General features: G+C 57.5%; 1 protein-coding gene across 14 annotated transcripts in view; it reads right to left on the bottom strand.

Annotated features, from left to right (window-relative positions):
• LOC102447370 (uncharacterized) overlaps positions 1-24,219 on the bottom strand; it is a 106,548-nt gene that overhangs the window by 30,830 nt on the left and 51,499 nt on the right. For 4 of the 14 annotated variants that reach the window (XR_016348656.1, XR_016348659.1, XR_016348660.1 and 1 more), the window contains exons 20-21: positions 23,945-24,104; positions 23,166-23,274 (exon numbers count right to left, since the gene is read on the bottom strand). Coding sequence is in view for 3 of the 14 variants with exons in the window: in XM_089776083.1 (XP_089632209.1) it covers positions 15,232-15,437; positions 15,988-16,125; positions 17,291-17,324; positions 17,930-18,159; positions 20,527-20,638; positions 21,061-21,194; positions 23,166-23,274; positions 23,945-24,104 (1,123 nt within the window). In the remaining 11 variants the exon portion in view is untranslated. Of the gene's footprint in view, positions 1-15,231; positions 15,438-15,987; positions 16,126-17,290; positions 17,325-17,929; positions 18,160-20,526; positions 20,639-21,060; positions 21,195-23,165; positions 23,275-23,369; positions 23,545-23,755; positions 23,850-23,944; positions 24,105-24,219 lie in introns of those variants that run through there. The other 10 variants (XR_016348661.1, XM_089776083.1, XM_089776084.1 and 7 more) reach the window with 9 other exon arrangements.

The following is a 24,219-nucleotide window of genomic DNA, read 5'->3' as shown; positions in this document are numbered from 1 at the left end:
ACAGCACAGGGAGAGGCGTGTTAGTCTGCATCTGCAACAACCACCTGGAGTCCCATGCACCTCAGAGGCTAACAGACTGAGTTAATAAACGTGCTCGTCTAGGGGCCCCAGGCCGCCTCGCTGCTTTTACAGAAGAAAGTTACCCTGGGAAGCAAGGGACATTCTCGGAGATGGTCTCCCATGCGTGTCCACCTTAGGGGTGGTTGTGCCCCTGCATCTCTGCCTGGAGATTTCTTACAGCTGCGTCTGCTCGGCACGCACCCTGCTATTGTTATCCAGCCCCGCGGGGACAAAGCGCTTCTCCACTGGGACTCTGCAGCGTACCACGCCCAAGCAGAGCAAAAGAGGGTGGGCAGTGGAGCACCCGGAGGGACGCACATCTCAAAGATCCGTGTGAATCCACAGCTTGCTCTTCCAGTGCTGTCCCTGTGGGTGCTCCACGGGATGGGACTTCCAAGCAGCTCCTTTAAAGAAGAGGGCATCTTCGGAGTCAACGTCAGTCGAGGAGACAGCACAGCCGCGCCAGGGGCAGCGTCGAAGCCAGGCTGGGAGAGACTCGCAAAGTGGGGACAGAGGCCCAAGGGACAGCTGTGTGTATCCCTACGATGGGAGGGTCTTTGAGAAAGGCTGCACCAATGGAACTAGAGCTCAGAGTGAAGCCGCGTGTCCAAGGGTGCTTGGAGATTACAGGGCTGGTAGCAGCTGCTAATGCAGCCAGGTCGCCGCTTGGAAAGCCTTTGAGAGAGACCTGTGGTCTGTCTAATCGAGACCAGTAACTTCAACAGGGCTAAATCTTTCAGAGAGGAGGCCCAGGCCCTCCAGTCATCAAGCGCCTCCTCTCAGCCCAGGAGAGGGCTCGTGGAAGATCGGGAGGTGAATGGGTTGGTTGATATGGAACTCAGAAGATATTTCTGGTAAATACTTGGGGCGTGGTCTTAATACGACCTTGTCTTGATTACTGCAAAGGGGAGCTATGCAACGAAGGCCTCTACTTCCCGACTTCTCAAGGCCAGAGAAAGCCTACCTGAAATGCTGTAGCCATCAGTTCAAACAGAGACCTTGCAAAGCGTTTAAGAATCGGACTAAAATATTTGACCGATAGAAAGAGACTGAGCCCAGAGACGTCCATCATTGTTAGTGGGGGGGTGTATGGAGTAATCTTCCACGAGGTTCTCAGTTCTAGGATGCAAGCCAATATACCCGGCAGCGATGAGGTTGCTGGTGGAATGTGTCTGAGGTACCAACAAGCAAATCCCGACCATTTTGTAAGTAAGTGTAGATGATTTTCTGCTTTCCTCCTTGGAATAGACTCTAATCCCATGCAGCATTAGCCAGAAATGCTTTGAGGTGAAGAACACGGCTGGGGGAAGGATCTTCCTGGAAGAGATGAGGAGCGACCGGGAGAGTGATAGCTCAGGACAGGGCCGGCTGTATCACATAAGGAAACCATGTTTGTGTGGGCCAGGCTGGGACTCAGAGCAATTCTGCTTTGTCTGATTAGGATAGGAGTGTGGGGGAACGTGTGCAGTAGATCCAGCGATCACCGGAAGCGAATGGCATCCCCCGCATGGACTGGTGACCCACCCACCATTTGAGCTGGACGGGGTGCGTTGCTCATACTTGGGGGATGCCCCCTTGCTGGCCAATGGGTGAAATGTGATGGAATCGAACTCCCAACGTGCCTGCTGAGAGTCCAGGCTCACGTTCTGAACTCCTGGAGGGGGACCTGCCATGACGACACCCTGCCTGTGTGTGCACCAGTCCCAGACCTTGACAACCTCGATGCGGATGGGGGTATCGCTCCAGAAAATGCACGACATGCTCCAGCAGGGCCCCTCTGTGCACCCCAATTCGCGGCAGACACTGGAGACCAGCGTGCCTGGTTGCCTGGAATTCCAGAGGGTTGATGTGCAGAGCAGGTTGTGAGGCATCCATCTGTGCTGGGCCAGGTGGGTGTCTAGCTGCACTCCCCACCCACGTATGGATGCATCCGCCGTTACAACCCCTGGGGAAGGGTGGGGGGAAGAGTCCTGCACAAATACCCTGAGGCATTTCCACCAGTTGAGAGATTCTTCTGTGGAGGTGGGTGGCAAGCAGCGTAGTGAGACTGAGTGAACGGTCCCGAGCCGCCCACGAAGGCCCTGCACTGGCAGCCTCACGTGGTCTGTAGCAGAAGCTGCCGCTAAACACCCCAACAGCTAAAGACAGTGCTTGAGGGCCGGTCTGGAGTGCGCTACGTTGGACAGGGCCGTGCCGTAGCGCACTGGGAGGCAGCCTTGCTGCTACTCAATCAAGACGAGCACCAATGAATTCTACATTTTGCATTAGGGCCAAAGTGGGTTTTTGAAAGCTCAGCTGCAGCCTACTTTGGGAAGGCGACCCCCGGCGTGCCGAGCTGCCCGTGAACGTGCAGCCAGAAAGCCGCTGTTCAGAAGACAACGCCTGAGCTAAGGGAGCACCAGAATTCCTGCTCTGCGGACGGACGTGTGCGGCTACTGGAGATGTTCAAGTGTGGTTATTTTGGTAAATGCGAACCTGCAGGGGGGGCCTGTGACGTAGTGGGGGTACCTGGCTGGTTTCTATGCTGCTGGCTCTGGGGGAACCCCCACTGGCTGCCGTGGGTACCACGACCCAGCAAAACAGGATGAGTCACTATGCAAACCAGTGGCCAGACACCCCCCATGGAGAGGAAGAAAGGAAGGTGGAATGCTGCCTTGGCTGGGGGGCAGGGCTGGAAGTTAGTGAGTTGGTTGTTGGCGGTCGGAGGGCATGGAGGAGAGCCTAGGAGAAGGGGCTGGAGTTTAGGGGCCCAGTCTCCCCCATCTCAAGGGGGCCTGAGGCATCCTAGCCCAGTTCCTGTGACCAGACTACATCTGTGCTGCGCTGTGCTGGAGGAGCAATAAACCACCCTCAATTCCACTGGCTGGTGCAGTCTGTTTGTGCCATTTCGGGGTGCAGGAGACGGGGAACCCCAACGCGCCGTCACACTGGTGTCAGAAGTGGGATGCACTGCACCCCGTGGATGAAGCTCCCAGCGGCAAGCGACAAGGCGCCGTAGAAGCAAGAGCCCTGGAGCCAGGCGTGCTTGAGGCAGAGCGAAGCAGTTCCGGGGAATCGTGGGGCGCTGCAGCACTAGACTGGTGAGTCTGCACCGAGGGGCCCAGCGGGCAGATGGCCTACGCCCAACTCTTGAAGGCAGAGCTGGTGGGGCTGTGCAGAGAGAGGGGCTTGCCTGTGCAGAAAGCAACCAAGGCCCAGCTGATTGCCCAGCTGGAAGATAATGACCAGCCACAGGGCCAGGATCTTGTCCCCAGGGGAAGCAGCCAGACCCCCCCTGAGAGTGTGTCAGGCTCAGAGAGGGGGAGGAGCGCTGGAACCCAACGGAGAGATGAGACAGCGTCTCCCAGGAGGCCTGCAAGCCGTAGCCCATCTAGGGCAGGGGCCAGCCCAGCGGAGCTGCGGCGGCTGGAGATCCAGCTGCGGATCAGGGAATTGGAAGTAGAGGACCGAGAGAAGGACCGCCAGGACCGAGAGAAGGAGCGCCAAGATCGAGAGAAGGACCGCCAAGATCGAGAGAGGCAGCGGCAGCATGAGCTGGCCATGGCAGAGCGGAGAACCGGCGGGGCACCGGCTGCGCCAAGTGCGGATGGGCCCCAGGGTCCCAGGACTGCCAGACGCTTGGAGAGGCTCGTGGTGGCCCAACTGAAGGACATGGGTGACATAGACGGGTTCCTCAGTGCCTTTGAGAGGGCCTGTGGACTGCAACGGGTCCCCCCAGCTGACTGGCTGCAGGAGCTCATCCCCGCACTGAACCAGGAGGCGGCCGGAGCGCTCAGACAGCTGGAGGACCTACAGCCAGGGGATTACAACCGAGTCAAGGAGGCCCTGCTGCACAAGTTCGGGCTGACCCCCGAGATGTACAGGAAGAAGTTCCGGGGGGTACAGAAAGGGCCACGGGAGACCTATGTGGACCTGGCCTCCCGCCTGGCGCAATACTGCCGCAAGTGGGTGTCTGGAGTCGGAGCCCAGACCGCAGAGGAGCTGCTCAAGCTGGTCATGATGGAGCAGTTCTATGAAGCGTGCCCACCCAAACTGAGGCCGTGGCTCAAGGACCGGAGACCAGAGAACCCCCAGGAGGCCGGGAGACTGGCGGATGAGTTCACGGAGAGCTGGTCCGGGTGTGAACGGGAGTCCCGGAGAGAGAGGGAACCGCGCAGAGACCGGATCTCGGCTGAGCGACGGAGGGAGTCAACTACGGGGCGAGACCAAGGAACAGATCGTCTGCGCCCCAGAGAACCAGCCAGGGCCTGGACAGAGACAGCCCAAAGCCTAACTTGCCATCGCTGTGGGCAAAAAGGCCACAAGAGGGCTCAGTGCACCAGGTCCCAGGACCGGGGACTTTCCAGGGTTAACTGGCTGGGGCGGGAGGAAGGGCAGGCTGCCCCAGAGGCAGGGGCTGGCAGGCAAACCTCAGCTCAGAGAGAGGGGAAGGATGCTCAGTGCACCTCCCCTGGGAGGTCTGATTCTCAGGAGGCGGATTTCTCTGTCTACCGTGTGGGGGCAGGACGGCCCCTGCGGAGCGAGTGCCTCATACCCCTGGAGGTGGATGGTAGGAAGGTGACGGGCTTCTGGGACAAGGGGGCGGAGGTGACTCTGGCCCGATCCGACATAGTGGCCCCGGAGCGGATACTACCCCACGCGCAGCTGACCCTGAAGGGCATAGACGGGTCCCCGTTTAAGGTGCCTGTAGCCAGGGTGCATCTGAAATGGGGGGCGAAGGAAGGCCTCAAGGAAGTGGGGGTGCACCCGCACTTGCCCACCGAGGTGCTGATGGGGAACGACCTAGAGGAGTGGCCCCATGAATCCCAGCGGGCTCTAGTCACTACCCGGAGCCAGAGCCAGCGGGGGGCTGACAACGTGGGTCCAGGGAAGGACTCCTGGCAGCGTCCTCAGGGTCCCATCCCTGTGGACACGGGGTCCAGCCAGGCTGGGACTCCGGACCTAGGCAGAGGTGGGGGACAGGTCCCGATCCCTGCCTCAGCAGCTGAATTCCAGGCTGAGGTGCAGGCAGACCCCTCCTTGCAGAGGCTGAGGGACCAGGCTGGCCTCCGTGCAGCTCGGCCCCGGGGGAGAGGTGGCCAGGAGAGATTCCTGCGGGGGCGTGGACTCCTGTTCCGTGAATGGCTTCCCCTCAGGAAGGCGAGGGCATGGGGGGTCCAGCGGCAGCTGGTCGTCCCCCGAAAGTATCGCCTCAAGCTGCTGTATTTGGCCCACGATTCCCCCGTTGGGGGCCACCGGGGGATCCGGAGCACCCGGCTGAAGCTGCTCCAGCACTTCTATTGGCCGGGAATCTTTACAGCCGTGCAGCGGTACTGCCGGTCCTGTGACTCCTGCCAGAGGGGCGGGAAGGCCCAAGACTGTAGGAAAGCGGCTTGGGGGTCTCTACCCCAGATAGAGGGCCCTCTGGGCTTGCTGAGAGAGTTATGGGAGGGGAAGTCCTCCCTGGATGGAGCATCGGGGATGGAAGCTGCCCTGGCTGTCCAGAGAAGGCTCGCTGGGCTCATGGCCCCAGCCCGAGAGACCCTGGCCAGAGATCAAGGCCAGTGGAAGGGTGGGTGTGACCCCCGAGGACAGGCCTGTGCCAGTCGCCCTGGAGCGGGGCGGCGAGTGGACCGAGGGAAGCCAATTCATGTGGGGCCTCGCCACGGCCGGCCCGAGTCAAGGGGAGCACCCATGTCCCCAGGGCGGGTTCCCACGCAGAGGACCCGAACTTCCCTAGGTCACGAGCGGAGTGACCCTGCTCAGTTCGCTCTCGGAGGGGGGAGAACTGTGACGTAGTGGGGGTACCTGGCTGGTTTCTATGCTGCTGGCTCTGGGGGAACCAGAGGTACCGCGACCCAGCAAAACAGGATGAGTCACTATGCAAACCAGTGGCCAGACACCCCCCATGGAGAGGAACAAAGGAAGGTGGAATGCTGCCTTGGCTGGGGGGCAGGGCTGGAAGTTAGTGAGTTGGTTGTTGGCGGTCGGAGGGCATGGAGGAGAGCCTAGGAGAAGGGGCTGGAGTTTAGGGGCCCAGTCTCCCCCATCTCAAGGGGGCCTGAGGCATCCTAGCCCAGTTCCTGTGACCAGACTACATCTGTGCTGCGCTGTGCTGGAGGAGCAATAAACCACCCTCAATTCCACTGGCTGGTGCAGTCTGTTTGTGCCATTTCGGGGTGCAGGAGACGGGGAACCCCAACGCGCCGTCACAGGGCCACCTCCACAGCAGGGGTGCTAAGTATCGGTTAACTGAATAGTCAACGAACCTCGTGAATTCTTATCATCTCCATTTAAAAAGCAGAAGCACAGAGGTGGGGAACCCGACGCGAGCCGGGGCAGCTGATTCCTGGCTGTGCACGAACCTTTGAAATGTATTAAGAGCCTGCCAGCTCTGAATACATTTCAGAAGCAGAGGCGCAGTGACTGGGACTGGACACAAGCTGGGAATCAGCTGATTCCCAGTTTGCACCTGATCCCCTCTACCCCTCTGCCTCCCTTGCCCCCTGCAGTGTGTGTGCTGGGGGGAAACGGCTTTTAAGCCAGCTCCTTGCAGCACTGGCTCCTACTCCCTCTCCTTGCTGCCTTTGCTAGAGGGGAGGGACTACTCGACTATCCGATAAGTGTGTGTGTGGGGGGTCAGACAGCATCAAGAAATAAAGTGGGGGGATGGTGATGATCTCCAGGCCCCACGTGTCCGTGGAGACTGGCGGCCAGGCCTGACAAAAGGGGTAAAGGCAGCAGGGAGGAAGGCAGGGGGCCTGATGCACCTGGTAAGAACGGGGATGGTAATTCAGGCCCTCAGCAACCCGGCAGAACTGGTGTCTGGAGGTGACAGTCTGAGGCTGAAGTGAAATGGGCGTTTTTCCCCGGGAGCCTCTGTCTCTGTGTTGCGGTTCGTATGATCTCTGCGAGCTCGAGAACCGGGCGTGTGGTTCTCTGCTCTGTCTCCGACTTAATGAAACTCTTCCTCGAGGGCAGGGTACAGACCCTGAGAGAACGCAAAGTGCCCCCAAGTCCTTTCCCTTGTGCAGACTCGTCTTGCAAACCATCGTCAGCAAGTAGTTTAATACCAACCTCCTGGAAATCCTGAACTGCAGCCAGGAGGCCTCACAACAACTGCTGAAACAAACCCATCAGATGGCGGTATCAGCAGCCGCAGCGGAGTCTTGCAGAGATCTTCTGGGAAGTAGTTGGCCTTCCGTTGGTCACAGGGCATGGGTTTAGCATGGTGCTGCCTCCCGTGTGGCTGTGTTGACAACAGAAGCGGTAGGAGGGGGAGAATACAATTTCTGAGGCTTAGAAGAAATGCAATCTCTCTCATCCATTCTTGCCCGTAGGGAGAATTGTGGCCAGCGTACGTTGGATAACAAGGCCCTACCGGATGCTGCAAAGTTTGACCAGGCAAGGCAATGTGGGCAGAGGAAACCACAGGAGGGATTTCAAGGAGCGTATGTGATTCTCCCACCGCCGCAGAAGGGATCTACCAAGTATTAGGGTTTTCCTGACAAGATCTGCTGGAAAATGTCTGCCAGGGATGGAGGAGGCAGCAGAACCGCTTCACCCCGCTATGAAGAACAGGTGTTCACCAGTGGATGTCTCCATGAGCCCTCGCTGCCTGTTCCGCAAAGAACCTACTGGCCGGAGGTTCCTCTCTCCTAGACGGGGAGGGTGAGGGCGGCGCACAAGGGCCTAGAGCAGTGGTCCCCAACGTGGTGCCGGTGGGCACCATGGCGCCCGCCAAGCCATTTCTGTGCACCCACCGAGTGACCAGGGCCGGCCCCAGCCCCGCCCCCAGGCATGTGGCGCATGGGCAGTGCTGGCCCCTGGGCGCGTGGCATATGGGCGTCCCTGCCCCTGGGCACGCAGCACAGGAACGGCGTCGGCCCCGGGCATATGGGCAGCCCAACACCTGGGCATGCGACACAAGAGCGACGCCGGCCCCAGCAGTGTGGTGCATGGATGGCGTCGGCACCGCCCCCGGGCGCCCAGCGTGTGCGCGGCCCTGCCCCGGGCGCCCGTCGGCCCCAAAAGGTTGGGGACTACTGGCCTAGAGAATTGCTGGTGATGGGTCACCCAAGGGTCCCAGTATGGCTAAGGAAGTGGTGCCTATGGGCTGGAGGCATCCATGGAAGTTCAGACCAGCAAGAGGGTGGCTGTGGCGGTCTCTCAGGAGTGGTACCAATCTCCTCAGAGACCTCTGGAGAGCAAAGAGTCTCTTCAGGGACAGAGAGAGAACCTTGCCCAGATCTTCGGGAAACAGAGGCAGGATCTTCGTCAGAATCTTCCTCTTGCAAATCACAGAAGCAGCAGCAGCTGGGGGTGAAACTGTTGCTACGAGGCAAACATGCAGAGATCTGCAGGTCCTTGGTACCAACAGCATACTGGAGCTGAGCCAGGCATCTCGGAAAGCAAACCTCCAGTGGCACTGAGCATGCCGGCACAGTGTCTCACCCTGAGCTTGACGACAGCGACTGAAGGAGGCGGTGGGACCGTGAACCGCCAGCGCCCTGAGGGGAACCCAGATGGAGCCCAGAGGCTTCTCCGCTACCAGGTAAGAAATAGCAGCACCCTTCTGGCCACCTCGCTCTGTCAACAGTCCCAGTGATCTCGGTGAGTCCACGGATTTATAGCCCCGACGTTCAACTGCGCCCTCGGTCCATGAGGGATCAAACAGCTCACGAGTGCCAGGCTGGAGAGCAGCGGGTGACAACGTGGCTGGGGCAATCAGAGACGCTGACTGTGAGGTAGATTTCCTACCTGGAGAACCTGAGAGATGGTCTCTGGGACCCTAGGGTCTTCCCTTGAGACACTCTCCAGCAGCATGGCTCAGAGACAGAGGAAGCAGAAGACTTATGTAGAGACTGGCACACGGGGGGAGGGTGCCCTGGCCAGGGTCAGGGGTCAGGCGCAGTGACCTTTCTACCATGAAAAGCCAGAGCTCGATCTCCCACTTCCGTCTGGCTCTGATCTGTAATGCCAGACAGAAGTGGCACGTTTGGGAAATGTGAGACCTGAGGCAACGGATGTGCCAGGAGTGGCGGTCATTCACCGGGACTGCTGGCATGGCAGGCAATGCTTGAAACCAGCAGAACGGGAAAGAACGGATCTCAGGAGGGGACAGTCTCGAGCTCTGTGCTGTTACACAGCACAGTGCAGCTGAACTGAGCAGCACGCATACGAGGGCCGAACGGACACTGCCGCGAGCGCTGTCCCAGCAAAGTGCGGGGCATGCCCAGGCGCCTAGAGGTGAGCACCCGCAGGGACACTATTTGGAAACCATTTCCCCTTGAAGATGGCTTCAGAATCAATGACAACTTCCCATGAGAACTAGCTAGCTTCCCGCACTCCCAGGCTCCATGTCTGCTGGCGGTCGGGTTCCAGAGGAGTGCCCTGAGGACCGGTTCTGTTCAACATCTGTATGAATGACCTGGATGAGGGGATGGGTTGCACCCTCAGCAAGTGTGCAGATGACACTAAGCTGGGGGGAGAGGTAGATACGCTGGAGGGCAGGGAAGGGTCCAGAGTGACCTGGACAGATCAGAGGATTGGGCCACAAGAAATCTGATGAGGTTCCACAAGGACAAGTGCAGAGTCCTGCCCTTGGGAGGGAAGAATCCCAAGCATTGGTACAGGCTGGGGACCGACTGGCTAAGCAGCAGTTGTAGTAAGATGAAGGCCTAAAACATAAGCCCAGGTAGCACAGGCCGGGTCTGAGGCCTAGCTAACAATGGACAAAACATGGCGAACACAAAGCAAAGCTAAGCTGTGAGCCAGAGGCAGGCCCCTGCTCATAGAACTGGGCACAAACAGGTCTGAGGGTGCAAAACACTGCCTGGTACTAGATCCAGGTGGAGAACAGTCATTGGTGCTGGTCGTAAGTGGAAAGCACATGGTATCACCAGCTCATTAAAAAAGACCTTGGTACCCACTCCCCACAGATACAGACTCAGGTTCAGGAAAGGGTCTAAAATGACAGCGTGATGGATAGAGACGATCCCATCAAACCACGAGGCACAGGGCGACGGGTGGTATTTAAGTAGTGTCAGAGGGTGGCATCCCGATATGTCAGCAGTGAGGTGAGTTGTTTGAAACCTGTATGTAAGGTGGTGTCTTGGGGGCACAGTCTTTGTATGACCTGGGGGCAGTGGAAATTTCCCACTGACTGAGTCAGTCCATTTCTACGGGGTACATGTGTGTAGTGGTTCAGTACAGTCTACTGACAGCTATGACTGGACTTCACTCTACAATAAACCTGGCCTGGCACCTTTGATTCTTATCTGGTTGGTGGTCTCTGGGGGCTCTCCTGGGGTCTGCTGTGGGAGCTAAGTGCTCAAGTCGACAGCCCACATCACTGAGCGCACACGCAAGCAGCCTTCTGGTTATCACCACCGATGGAGCCAGAGACCTGTGAGAACACCTTGGCAGTAAACCCTAGTCCCTCCTGAATACCTGCAGCAGTTCAACAGAAAAGGCCCTGGGGATTCCAGGGGATGAGAAGCTGGATACAACTCAACTGGGCGCCCTTGTAGCCAAGAAGGCTACTGGCATATTAAGTTGCATGAGGAGGAGCATTGCCAGCAGATCCAGAGAAGTGATTGTTTCCCTTAATTCAGCTCTGGTGAGGCCACATCTGGAGTACTGTGTCCAGTTCTGGGCCCCCCACTACACAAAGGATGTGGACGCATTGGAGAGGGTCCAGCGGAGGGCAACCAAAATGATTTGGGGGCTGGAGCACATGACCTATGAGGAGAGACTGAGGGATTTGGGTCTGTTTAGTCTGCAGAAGCGAAGAGTGAGGGGGGATCTGAGAGCAGCCTGCAACTCCCTGAAGGGGGTTCCACAGAGGATGGCGAGAGGCTGTTCTCAGTGGGGGCAGGTGGCAGAACGAGGAGCAATGGGCTCAAGTTGCAGTGGGGCAGATCTAGGTTGGAGATTAGGAAAAACTCTTTCCCTAGGCGGGTGGGAAGCGCTGGGCTGGGTTCCCTGGGGAGCGGGGAGAATCTCCATCCCTAGAGATGTTTAAGTTCTGGCCTGACGAAGCCCTGGCTGGGCTGATTGATCTGGGGTTGGTCCTGCTTTGGGCGGGGGGCTGGACTCGATGCTTCCTTAGGTCTCTGCTCGCCCTGGGGTTCTAGGATCCTATGAGAGCTCACAGTGGCTTCTCCAACGGAAAATGATGAACAATTAATCTGTCTACTGTGCTAGAGCTTAGCTAGCATCCCCAACAAGCTTTCTACAGTGAACAATGAGCTCACAGGCTGTATTTGCAAGTCATGCCTGTCTGTCTGATTAGGAAGTAGAAAGGCTGATGGATACCTACCCAATAAAAACCCAAACCACTCAAGACTAAGAATTCCCCATGTCACTAGAATCAGATTCTACTTGAGGCTAAGGAATCTGTTCAAGAGTAGATGACTGTGACGTAGTGGGGGTACTTGCTGGGCTGTGGTGACCCCTGCTGTCTGGAGCAAGACCCAGCAGGGAAAACCTCACTATGCAAAGGTAGTGCCAAACTTGTTGAACCAGTGGCCAGACACCCCCCATGGAGAGGAACAAAGGAAGGTGAATGCTGCCCTGACTGGGGGGCAGGACTGGAAGGGAATTTAGTGAGTTCCTGGCTGGAAGGCAAGGTATAAGGAGCTGGGGAGGGGGCTGGGACTCCCCTATCTCAAGGGGGGGCACTGAGGCCTCTTAGCCCCAGTTCCTGTAACCAGATTACATCTGTGCTGCGCTGGGCTGGAGGAGCAATAAACCACCCTCAATTCCACTGGCTGGTGCAGTCTGTTTGAGCCATTTCGGGGTGCAGGAGACGGGGAACCCCCAACGCGCCGTCACACTGGTGTCAGGGGTGGGATGCACTGCACCCCGTGGTTGGAGCTTCCAGCGGCGAGCGACAAGGCGCAGGAGAAGCAAGAGCCCTGGAGCCAGGCATGCTGGAGACAGAGTGAAGCGGTCCCTGGGAATCGTTGGGCGCTGCAGCACTAGACTGGTGAGTCTGCACCAAGGGGACCAGCGGGCAGATGGCCTACGCCCAACTCTTGAAGGCAGAGCTGGTGGGGCTGTGCAGAGAGAGGGGCTTGCCTGTGCAGAAAGCAACCAAGGCCCAGCTGATTGCTCAGCTAGAAGAGAACGACCAGCCACAGGGCCAGGATCTTGTCCCCAGGGGAAGCAGCCAGACCCCCCCTGAGAGTGTGTCAGGCTCAGGGAGGGGGAGGAGTGCTGGAACTCACCGGAGAGATGAGACCGCTTCCCCCAGGAGGCCTGCAAGCTGCAGCCCATCTAGGGCAGGGGCCAGCCAAGCAGAGCTGCGGCGGCTGGAGATCCAGCTGTGGATCAAGGAATTGGAAGTAGAGGACCGAGAGAGGCAGCGGCAGCATGAGCTGGCCATGGCAGAGCGGAGAACCGGCGGGGCACCGGCTGCGCCAAGTGCGGATGGGCCCCAGGGTCCCAGGACTGCCAGACGCTTGGAGAGGCCCGTGGTGGCCCAATTGAAGGACATGGGTGACATAGATGGGTTCCTCAGTGCCTTTGAGAGGGCCTGTGGACTGCAACGGGTTCCCCCAGCTGACTGGCTACAGGAGCTCGTCCCCGCACTGAGCCAGGAGGCGGCCGGAGTGCTCAGTCAGCTGGAGGACCTACAGCCAGGGGATTACAACCGAGTCAAGGAGGCCCTGCTGCACAAGTTCGGGCTGACCCCCGAGATGTACAGGAAGAAGTTCCGGGGGGTACAGAACGGGCCACGGGAGACCTATGTGGATCTGGCCTCCCGCCTGGCGCAATACTGCCGCAAGTGGGTGTCTGGAGTCGGAGCCCAGACTGCAGAGGAGCTGCTCAAGCTGGTCATGATGGAGCAGTTCTATGAAGCGTGCCCACCCAAACTGAGGCTGTGGCTCAAGGACCGGAGACCAGAGAACCCCCAGGAGGCTGGCGGATGAGTTCACGGAGAGCCGGTCCGGGTGTGAACCGGAGTCCCGGAGAGAGAGGGAACCGCGCAGAGACCGGATCTTGGCTGAGCAACGGAGAGAGACACCTCCGAGGCGAGCCCCAGGGACCAGGACCAGTCATCGATACCCCAGAGAACCAGCCAGGCCCTGGACAGAGACAGCCCAAAGCCTAACTTGCCATCGCTGTGGGCAAAAAGGCCACAAGAGGGCTCAGTGCACCAGGTCCCATGACTGGGGACTTTCCAGGGTTAACTGGCTGGGGCGGGAGGAAGGGCAGGCTGCCCCAGAGGCAGGGGCTGGCAGGCAAACCTCAGCTCAGAGAGAGGGGAAGGATGCTCAGTGCACCTCCCCTGGGAGGTCTGATTCTCAGGAGGCGGATTTCTCCGTGTACCGGGTGGGGGCAGGACGGCCCCTGCGGAGCGAGTGCCTCATACCCCTGGAGGTGGATGGTAGGAAGGTGACGGGCTTCTGGGACACGGGCGCGGAGGTGACTCTGGCCCGATCCGACATAGTGGCCCCAGAGCGGATACTACCCCACGCGCAGCTGACCCTGAAGGGCATAGATGGGTCCCCGTTTAAGGTGCCTGTAGCCAGGGTGCATCTGAAATGGGGGGCGAAGGAAGACCTCAAGGAAGTGGGGGTGCACCCGCACTTGCCCACCGAGGTGCTGATGGGGAATGACCTAGAGGAGTGGCCCCATGAATCCCAGCGGGCTCTAGTCACTACCCGGAGCCAGAGCCAGCGGGGGGCTGACAACCTGGGTCCAGGGAAGGACTCCGGGCAGCGTCCTCAGGGTCCCATCCCAGTGGACACGGGGTCCAGCCAGGCTGGGACTCCGGACCTAGGCAGAGGTGGGGGACAGGTCCCGATCCCTGCCTCAGCAGCTGAATTCCAGGCTGAGGTGCAGGCAGACCCCTCCTTGCAGAGGCTGAGGGACCAGGCTGGCCTCCGTGCAGCTCGGCCCCGGGGGAGAGGTGGCCAGGAGAGATTCCTGCGGGGGCGTGGACTCCTGTTCCGTGAATGGCTTCCCCCCAGGAAGGCGAGGGCATGGGGGGTCCAGCGGCAGCTGGTCGTCCCCCGAAAGTATCGCCTCAAGCTGCTGTATTTGGCCCACGATGTCCCCGTTGGGGGCCACCGGGGGATCCGGAGCACCCGGCTGAAGCTGCTCCAGCACTTCTATTGGCCGGGAATCTTTACAGCCGTGCAGCGGTACTGCCGGTCCTGTGACTCCTGCCAGAGGGGCGGGAAGGCCCAAGACAGGAGGAAAGCGGCTTGGGGGTCTCTACCCCAGATAGACCCTCTGGGCTTGCTGAGAGAGTTATGGGAGGGGAAGACCTCCCTGGATGGAGCTTCGGGGGTGGAAGCCGCCCTGGCTGTCCAGAGAAGGCTCACTGGGCTCATGGCCCCGGCCCGAGAGACCCTGGCCAGAGATCAAGGCCAGCGGAAGGGTGGGTGTGACCCCCGAGGACAGGCCTGCGTCAGTCGCCCTGGAGCGGGGCGGCGAGTGGACAGAGGGAAGCCAGCTCATGTGGGGCCTTGCCACGGCCGGCCTGAGTCAAGGGGAGCACCCATGTCCCCAGGGCGGGTTCCCATGCAGAGGACCCGAACTTCCCTAGGTCACGAGCGGAGTGACCCTGCTCAGTTCGCTCTCGGAGGGGGGAGAACTGTGACGTAGTGGGGGTACTTGCTGGGCTGTGGTGACCCCTGCTGTCTGGAGCAAGACCCAGCAGGGAAAACCTCACTATGCAAAGGTAATGCCAAACTTGTTGAACCAGTGGCCAGACACCCCCCATGGAGAGGAACAAAGGAAGGTGGAATGCTGCCCTGACTGGGGGGCAGGGCTGGAAGGGAATTTAGTGAATTCCTCGCTGGAAGGCAAGGTATAAGGAGCTGGGGAGGGGGCTGGGACTCCCCTATCTCAAGGGGGGGCACTGAGGCCTCTTAGCCCCAGTTCCTGTAACCAGATTACATCTGTGCTGCGCTGGGCTGGAGGAGCAATAAACCACCCTCAATTCCACTGGCTGGTGCAGTCTGTTTGAGCCATTTCGGGGTGCAGGAGACGGGGAACCCCCAACGCGCCGTCACAATGACCTACTAACATTAGGAGGCGGCCAAAGTCTCCCAGGACAACTCTCCAGGGCTGGCCGGGGTGCTCTGAGAACACCAGCTTCCCCGGCAAACAGCCTCAAACTCATTTTTTCTTTGGAAACCAGCTTGTTTCTCGCCAGTCCCCTGCAGTTCTCACCTCCAGCATGCAGCTGTCGCGAGGGTTCACTCTGGCAGTGTAATACACTCCCAGCGATTCCAGCTTCTCTCTCCCCTGCTGCAGGCTTAGCTCCCGGAACCACGGTGCGCCCCCACGCTGCGCCGATATCAATTCTATCAGGCTGTGGAAGGAGGACGGGTCCTGGGGCTTCTCCAGGACAATGAGAGCCTCCTGGCTACCTAGGTCTGAAAGAAAGCACAATTCAACTACAGGACACAACCCAACAATCTCATCCCGGAAGGGTGCGGAGTCCTTCCGATCACTCCCCTGCTTCCCGCTGCTTCTAGGAATCCCATATGTTTGAGGGTGGTCTCGGAATGTTTATATGCTTGATGTCACCTCTGCATGTCGATAGTCGCTGTTCCAGAAGCACAGCAACGCTAGGTCTATGGAGTAACCCACACTCACACAGCTACGGCTCCATACCCACAGCAGGAGAACGTCTGAGAAACACCTGCTGGCTCCGTTCATGATTATTACAGTGACAGGTGGAAAAAGCTAACACGGGCGTGTCTCCCACTTGGGACGGGGATACAGGGAACACCTGTCGTTGCAAGACACAGTATGACGCTGCATTGTTTCCGGCTCCGGATTAGCATGTACGGTGTGTTTGTCTGAGGGAAAATCTAGAACACAAACCCTTGTACAAACGAACCCCTTCCCTAGGTCACAGGTTTGTCTAGGCTGTCTACAAGGCACTGGCACCGGTCCCGAGGCTCTCTCACTTCCACTCACATGGGTTGGATGCCTGGGCTCCCACTCTGGAGTAAATGTCCTTGGCAAACTCAGGCGGGAGATGAAGGATCAAATAATAGAGGGGTAAGCAACATTCACAGAGATACACTCTGCTGAACGGAAGCGTCAGGCTGGTATCTTCAGAGGAAGAAAGGGGACAGTTAAAAGTGTGCACATATTTTTGCTCCTATGATACAAATTACACGCTCGGTGTTTCAGAATGTCTGAACCGAACATGGTGCGACAGCCAAAGGGTGATGCTGTCGCTGCTCGATCAGTTTGAAGTTCTGGCATGTGCTTCGTCCCGGTGGATAGACAATAGCCTCATATCAAACCCACGTAAGAGGTTCTCTACCCACTCACTGAAAACTCTACCAGGAAGTCTAATGTCAAATACTCTTGTGTGAAGAACGGCAGCGGGTATTCAAGGCTGTAATGCTAACTCCTCCAGGGCGGGACCAGGATTCCCTGCAGTCTGTCTGCTGAGAACTTCGGCCTACGGTTACTAGGGTTTAACCACACAGGGTATCCCCAGCACCAGGTCTCTCTCTCGCTCTCCTCCAGAGATGGGCAAGTCACAGGAATGCACGCCCGCTGTCCCAGAAAGGGGTGACTGGACTCAGTGAGATCAACGAGTCTAAAAGTCAATCATTCTGATCCAGGTCAGACTGCCCATGGCATATCCCCCCATATTGCTCTAGGCTATGTCTACACTACAGAGTTTTTCCGAAAAAATGTCACTTATGTCCACACTGCAATCACATTCTTTCAAAACAAATATTGAAAGGGGTTTTCCCGACATTGGTAAACCTCTTTCTATGAGGAAGAAGCCTTTTTGCGAAAGAGCTCTTTCGGGAAAAGGCGTGTGTGGACGGGGATGAGGGAGTTCTTTCGAAAGAAGAGGAAAGAGGAAAAAGCACAGGTGCCCCGGTGGCCACTCCGCCCATAGCAATCAGAGCTAGCATGCGAGAGAGCGTCCAGTGAGTGAGGACGCTCTTTGGAAAAAGCAGATCCCTTTTTCAATGCGCTTTGGCAGTCTGGACGCTCTCTCTCGGAAGAAGTGTTTTCAGAAGATCTCTTCTGGAAAAGCTTCTTCCAAAAGAAGCCTCAGTCGAGACATAGCCCCTGTGTCACAGCTGCCTCCCAGTGCTCCACGTCCAATGGTCACAGCACACTGCTCTCCTTCTTGGGAGTTGCAAATACCAACTGCAAGGGGCTGAGGAAAATGCACTGCCACCGTTTATAAAGGGGGTGGGGCGAGGGAAGGAGTGCACAAGGGCGAAAAACGATGTGGATTACTGACCTGTCATAGTGATGGTGATTTCTTGCACCGATATCTTAAAAACACAAGAGATGGGTTTGTTAGGCTGCCTCACTGGCTGCCAGCCAAAGCAGTGAGGACACAGACTTTCCCAATTAAGGTTTGTGGCTGTAATTCACTTTACAGTATTTGCCCATGGCTGGAACGCTAAGGTGTATTCACAGAGAAGCCTTGAAATAGACGACAGATTGCTTTTCTTCTCAACATCAGGTTATGAATTTATTTTGCCAAAAGCCTCTTTAGTGAATAAAATATGCTGCAGTTGAGAATGGGACAATACAATCTGCAGTTTGAATATTTCATCCAGAAACTGCTAAGGATGCAAGTGCGATATACAATTTTATTAGATTTTAAAAACACGGTAGCATTTCAATGTCCAGACTGCCATAGTTAAGATCCCCCAAACAACGTTAGCACTAACTCCATCACTGCACCACCCATTTCCACGCCCGTGATTTATATACCCAGGAGAGGTCAGTGGTAACCATTCACGGTAGTTCATGTACTTTCAAGGCAGGATTGGGATCAATTTTCCAACTTGTCACATCTCCAATTAATCTGAGATGCAAGGAAAAACACAGCACATGCCCGGCCCCGAGGGAGGCGCTCTGAACGCAGTACCTGAATGGGATTCGTGTGCGGCAGGAGCATGGTCCCAATGCGGATCACGTTGCACTTTCCCAGGAACTTTGGGGGATTTGGGCCTTCCAACAACTCCCTCTTCAGTGGCAGCTCTTTCCCAGGGGAAGCAGGCACAGAACCGCTGTCAGGCTGGCTGAGGTTGGGAAGAACATAATCTACACAGGACAGTTTACAGAGCTTGCTGATTTGGGCACAGATGGTCACTAAATCTGGACAAAACAAGAAAGGAACACACGTTATTCCCTCCGCTGGCCAGCAGTCCCAGCTGCACCTGTTATCAACGCAGGACACGCTGCAGCCTGGCTTTCCAGTCGCTATTTATACTTCTGCAAGCAAGAAATGGCAGCCCTCACACGAGCCATACCGCTCCCAGTAAGCTGTGGGACCACTGCCACGTAAGAGAGGCCACGCGGCGCTCTGCATCCCATCCGTGGCTCTCTGTGTCTGCTGGCAGCCCACTCCCAGCACAGCACAGGTGCCTGTGCAAAGGGCCACCCTGGGATCTGTCCCTCTCCACTGATGGGTGCAGTCTGCCTCTGGGGACACGCCACTGGAAGGAGCAAGCGCACAGTGCAGGCGTGACAGGCCAGCCGAGAGCATTACCATCCAACGCACAGCACAGCGCAGGCGTGACAGGCCAGCCGAGAGCATTACCACCCAACGCACAGCACAGCGCAGGCGTGACAGGCCAGCCGAGAGCATTACCACCCAACGCACAGCACAGCGCAGGCGTGACAGGCCAGCCGAGAGCATTACCACCCAACGCACAGCACAGCGCAGGCGTGGCAGGCCAGCCGAGAGCATTACCACCCAACGCACAGCACAGCGCAGGCGTGGCAGGCCAGCCGAGAGCATTACCACCCAACGCACAGCACAGCGCAGGCGTGACAGGCCAGCCGAGAGCATTACCACCCAACGCACAGCACAGCGCAGGCGTGACAGGCCAGCCGAGAGCATTACCACCCAACGCACAGCACAGCGCAGGCGTGACAGGCCAGCCGAGAGCATTACCACCCAACGCACAGCACAGCGCAGGCGTGACAGGCCAGCCGAGAGCATTACCATCCAACGCACAGCACAGCGCAGGCGTGACAGGCCAGCCGAGAGCATTACCATCCAACGCACAGCACAGCGCAGGCGTGGCAGGCCAGCCGAGAGCATTACCATCCAACGCACAGCACAGCGCAGGCGTGACAGGCCAGCCGAGAGCATTACCATCCAACGCACAGCACAGCGCAGGCGTGACAGGCCAGCCGAGAGCATTACCACCCAACGCACAGCACAGCGCAGGCGTGACAGGCCAGCCGAGAGCATTACCACCCAACGCACAGCACAGCGCAGGCGTGACAGGCCAGCCGAGAGCATTATCATCCAACGCACAGCACAGCGCAGGCGTGACAGGCCAGCCGAGAGCATTACCACCCAACGCACAGCACAGCGCAGGCGTGACAGGCCAGCCGAGAGCATTACCACCCAACGCACAGCACAGCGCAGGCGTGACAGGCCAGCCGAGAGCATTACCACCCAACGCACAGCACAGCGCAGGCGTGACAGGCCAGCCGAGAGCATTACCACCCAACGCACAGCACAGCGCAGGCGTGACAGGCCAGCCGAGAGCATTACCATCCAACGCACAGCACAGCGCAGGCGTGACAGGCCAGCCGAGAGCATTACCATCCAACGCACAGCACAGCGCAGGCGTGGCAGGCCAGCCGAGAGCATTACCATCCAACGCACAGCACAGCGCAGGCGTGACAGGCCAGCCGAGAGCATTACCATCCAACGCACAGCACAGCGCAGGCGTGACAGGCCAGCCGAGAGCATTACCACCCAACGCACAGCACAGCGCCCCATTGAATCAGCCGCAGCAATGCCTACTTGTTGTACCTCACCGACGTAACTAGTCTCTATCTCAGGGCTGGGCAAAAGGGCCTCCATGGGCCGGATTCTGCCCACCACGTGGGTTGATCCGGCCTGGGCAGGCCCTGCTGCCCCCGGCCAATCAGGGCCTAGGGACAGGGGCGTGTGCAGCACTTAGAGGTCAACCCTGGCGGCTGACTAAGCACTGAGCGCCGGAGGGCAGGCAGCGAGAGACTGTGCACACTGGCTCTGCCCCCAGGCCAATTAAGGCTTGGGGGGAGGGGGAAGGGGGGGTACACGAAGTCTCCTCCCGCCCTGCCCTGCAAGGAGTGCGTGGTGCTTAGAAGCGGGGTGTGCTCCTTGCAGGGCGGGAAGAGACTTTGCGCGCTACCCCGACTCCCAGAGCCTGATCGGCCTGGGTGTGGTGCGCCGCGCCTAGAGGGAACCGCCAGCTGCTCTGAACTGTCTCTGGGTGAGGGGGGGCAAAGGCTTCACAGGCTCCCCCACCCCAGACCAAGCAGGGTCTGTGGGTGGGGAAGCACAGAAGTTTCCTGGCCCTGCCCGGGGCCACTTCAAAAACGACTGCCCCTCCTGCTCTATCTGCTCCGCAAGACGGTGCTGAGTTCTGTGAGGTTACGTCTCTGCTGGCAGCATTTACTCCAAACGTGGCTTGCAGGGACCAGGGGAAGTCAGTGTGTAAGCAAGAGCCTCATTACCTGGAATAATTCTGTCATTTTTCTGGACAGGCTTCAGCATTGGTTCAAACTGCATAGCCAAGGATTTAGTCAGCTCCTGAACCAAGCACTCGTAGCTAGCCCGGATGTAGCTCTAGAACAAGACATGGCTTCAGGCTCCCATACTGCACTCTCGGACGGGGTTTCTTCTAGTCGCAAGCCTGTTGCCTAGCGAGCTGCTTCACCGCTAGGGCGCTCGGCTCAGGCTAAAGCTCTGTGATACCCCCACAGAAGAGCCAAAGAAAGGTGCAACTCGGAGGGCTCAGGTTGAAATTTTAGAGGGAAACCCTGGATGTTAACTCACCAGGTTAGAAACTACCTCTCCCGTTTATCTACCCGTGGCCATTTGAATACCAGCTGCAACTCTTACTACATGGCAAAGGGAAAAGCTCCAATGCTGCCGTCCAGTGGCGCTCAACGGCAGGGGCTGAACTAGAGGGCCTCCTGGGATCTCTTCCAACCTAATCTCCGGTCATTCTGGATCACACGGTGCAAGGCCAGTGACCTTCCTCTCACCTGGAGCAGGTCAAGCTGTTGCTGCAACTTGTCAGTGGCATTGTTAAACATGGCCTTCTTCTGACTCTGGACACACTTCTGCATAAGAGCTTTCATTCTCTGGAAACTGCCAGGGCCGTTCAGCTGGCTACACGCTACGGGAGAAAGATGCTCGTTAACCGCCCGCCCATCACTCCACAGGCGCTGGCGCAGTCTTGCCCACGTGCTACTCAACCCAGGCTGGCAGGGTGCCTGGTGCCGCCTCTGGCTACTAGAATGGAAACTGCGGGTCCTTCTGATCCAAGCAGCCCTGAACTGCTTGCTGGGACCGGCAGTGCCGCGGGCACCAGACAGCCCTGCGCTCCGCCAAGCCCCACGCTGTCACAAGGAGAGGAGACGCTCTCCCTCGGAGACGCGTGGGGGGCAAGGCCTGCGTGGGACACTGAACTCGCTGCAGAAGAGCCAGTGGACACGGTTTCACTGTAGAACTCCCGATACACTGAGCGTGTGGACCACTCAGACTGTGAACTGCACAGTCAGGAGAAGCTCTGTGGTCATGAGCCTGAACACATGTCCAGCGCTTCCACAGCAAGCCCCAGCATGGATTAGACTCTGGATGTCCAGCGCCACCAACCCATCCACACAACAGACCCGCCGCTGCCGTGAGACAGCAGCATACAGTCTGTGCTGTAGCCAGCCGCTAGGGGAGTCGCGAGCACCCAAAAGCCAGGGTATTGCATGCTGATCCCGCAAGCTGTTTTCAGCAGCGGCAGCGCTGACAAGCAGCATCAGTAGACTATGGTATGGGCCCGATGTTAGGCTGTCCTCTGGCAGCCTGAAAACACACCGGCACCCTGCAGTCTGAACAGTCCCTCGGTTTCACTCTCAAACCAGTGGGTCGTGTTCGGCCTATCACGCTTCTGCTTCTGCATCACAGGCTGCCAGTTTTAATCAGCCCAGACCTCTGCAATCGAACTCAACAGCTAATTACTACTTCAAACACGCTACCACACGAAGGCGTCACCACAACAGCGTCTCTGACGTCCATTACTTTAAATTCCCAAAGATTTACGTTGGAACAGCCAGAAGGATCACAGGAAGAGGTCAGCCGTCCTGCATTTCAACCACTGCTCTTTGGTAAGACTGCCATTAAGAACAGCCGAACTGTGTCAGACCAAAGCCTAGATCCCTGTTTTCTGATAGTGACCAGGGCCAGGCATCCCAGAGGGAATGAACAGAACAGGTAGCCATCAAGTGATCCATTCCCAGCCTCTGGCAAAGAGAGGCTGGTGACACCACCCTGACCCATCCTGGCTAATAACCGTCGATGGAGCTACCCTCCATTAATTTACCTAGTTCTTTTTTTTAATCCTCTTACAGTCTTGGTCTTCACAACACCCTCTGGCAAGGCCGACTGTATGTTGTGTGAAGAAATTCTTCCTTTGGTTTTAAACCTGCTGCCCCTTAATTTGATTTGGTGATCCCTAGTTCTTGTGTTATGAGAAGGCCATAATAAGACTTCCTTAGCTACTTTCCCCACACCAGTCCTGATTTTATAGACAATCATACCCTCCCTTAGGCATCTCTTTTCCAGCCTGACAAGTCCCCATCTTATACACCTCTCCACGTATGGAAGCTGTTCACACCCCTAATCACTTCTGTTGCCAATTGCTGGGCCTTTTCCAATTCCAATATCTCTTTTTGAGATAGGGCGACACACCTGCCCGCACTATCCAAGCTGTGGGCGTGCCAGGGATGTATCCAGACACCATACAATATCATTGGCCGTATCACCCATCCCCTCCTCAAGGATTCCAGACAGCGTCCGGCTGGCTGACTGCAGCCGCACACTGAGGGGATGGGTAGTGTCACATTTCTGTCAGGTCAAGGCAAGCCCCAGGTCTGGATGCTACTGCATTGCTGTGACAGCCTCCAGCTCAGCGCGGCTGTGGAATTTCTCTCTCGGCTCCTCCTCCCCATCTGACTGATCTGCACGTACACACCAGTACCATTTGGCTGCTCAAGAATAAGAATTTAAAGTGACCTCTTTGGCCTCTGACATTTCAGAAGTAAAAGCAGGAAAAACACAGGAAGCCAGACTTAACCCAGCTATAGGATTTTCCTACCTGCATATATTGGCTTCATGCTAGCCTGTATTTCTGGTGTCAGGACGCGGGATATACCTCGCTGCCTTTTCTTGATGTACTCGGTCTGATCCAGGAGAAAGTTGCACAGCTGAGAAGTGGAGGAAGGAATGATCAGAATGGTATGCTACAAAAAGGCTCTGCCATTTCAAAGAGAGCATACGTTTGCCAACTCTTGCCCATTACCAATGATGGCTGCATTATTCGTGCATTTGCAGAGTCCCTCAGTAGGTACCAGGTGTGACGGCGCGTTGGGGGTTCCCCGTCTCCTGCACCCCGAAATGGCACAAACAGACTGCACCAGCCAGTGGAATTGAGGGTGGTTTATTGCTCCTCCAGCCCAGCGCAGCACAGATGTAATCTGGTTACAGGAACTGGGGCTAAGAGGCCTCAGTGCCCCCCCTTGAGATAGGGGAGTCCCAGCCCCCTCCCCAGCTCCCTATTCCCTGCCTTCCAGCCAGGAACTAACTAACCCTCCACCAGCCCTGCCCCCCAGCCAGGGCAGCATCCACCTTCCTTTGTTCCTCTCCATGGGGGGTGTCTGGCCACTGGTTCAACAAGTTTGGCATTACCTTGGCCTAGTGAGGCTTTCCCTGCTGGGTCTTGCTCCAGACAGCAGGGGTCACCACAGCCCAGCAAGTACCCCCACTACGTCACACCAGGAAACTGCAAAACATGAGGCACCCTCACCATATTCACGCAACACAAATCAGACAGACTGTGAAGGGTGTCCACTGTCCGAACCCCTCTGCCAATCTTACCAAAGCCTGCACAGCTTCCATTTGGTGCCTCTGAATGGCGCTTACTGGCTCTGTGTTTCTGCCTCTTTTCTGGAGCTTGCTCTTAAGATCTTTGAAGAAGTATTTCAATGCATCTAAGATGGCTTTGCTGAACTGATTGATGGACTCCCCCAATCTACAGCTGGAAGGGGAGAAAGGCATTCAGGGATTAATTCAGATACTGAACGGCAGGGAGGGGCAAATTCCAGCCCGCAGGCTGGATCCAGTCTGCAGGTCTAGTCCCTAGTGGGCCTCCA

The sequence above is a fragment of the Pelodiscus sinensis genome, chromosome 2 (genome assembly GCF_052426305.1).
Source record: "Pelodiscus sinensis isolate ZL-2025 chromosome 2, ASM5242630v1, whole genome shotgun sequence".
Classification (NCBI taxonomy): domain Eukaryota; kingdom Metazoa; phylum Chordata; order Testudines; family Trionychidae; genus Pelodiscus; species Pelodiscus sinensis.
The sequence above is the reverse complement of the archived record's forward strand: the minus strand, read 5'-3'. Positions and strand labels throughout refer to the sequence as shown.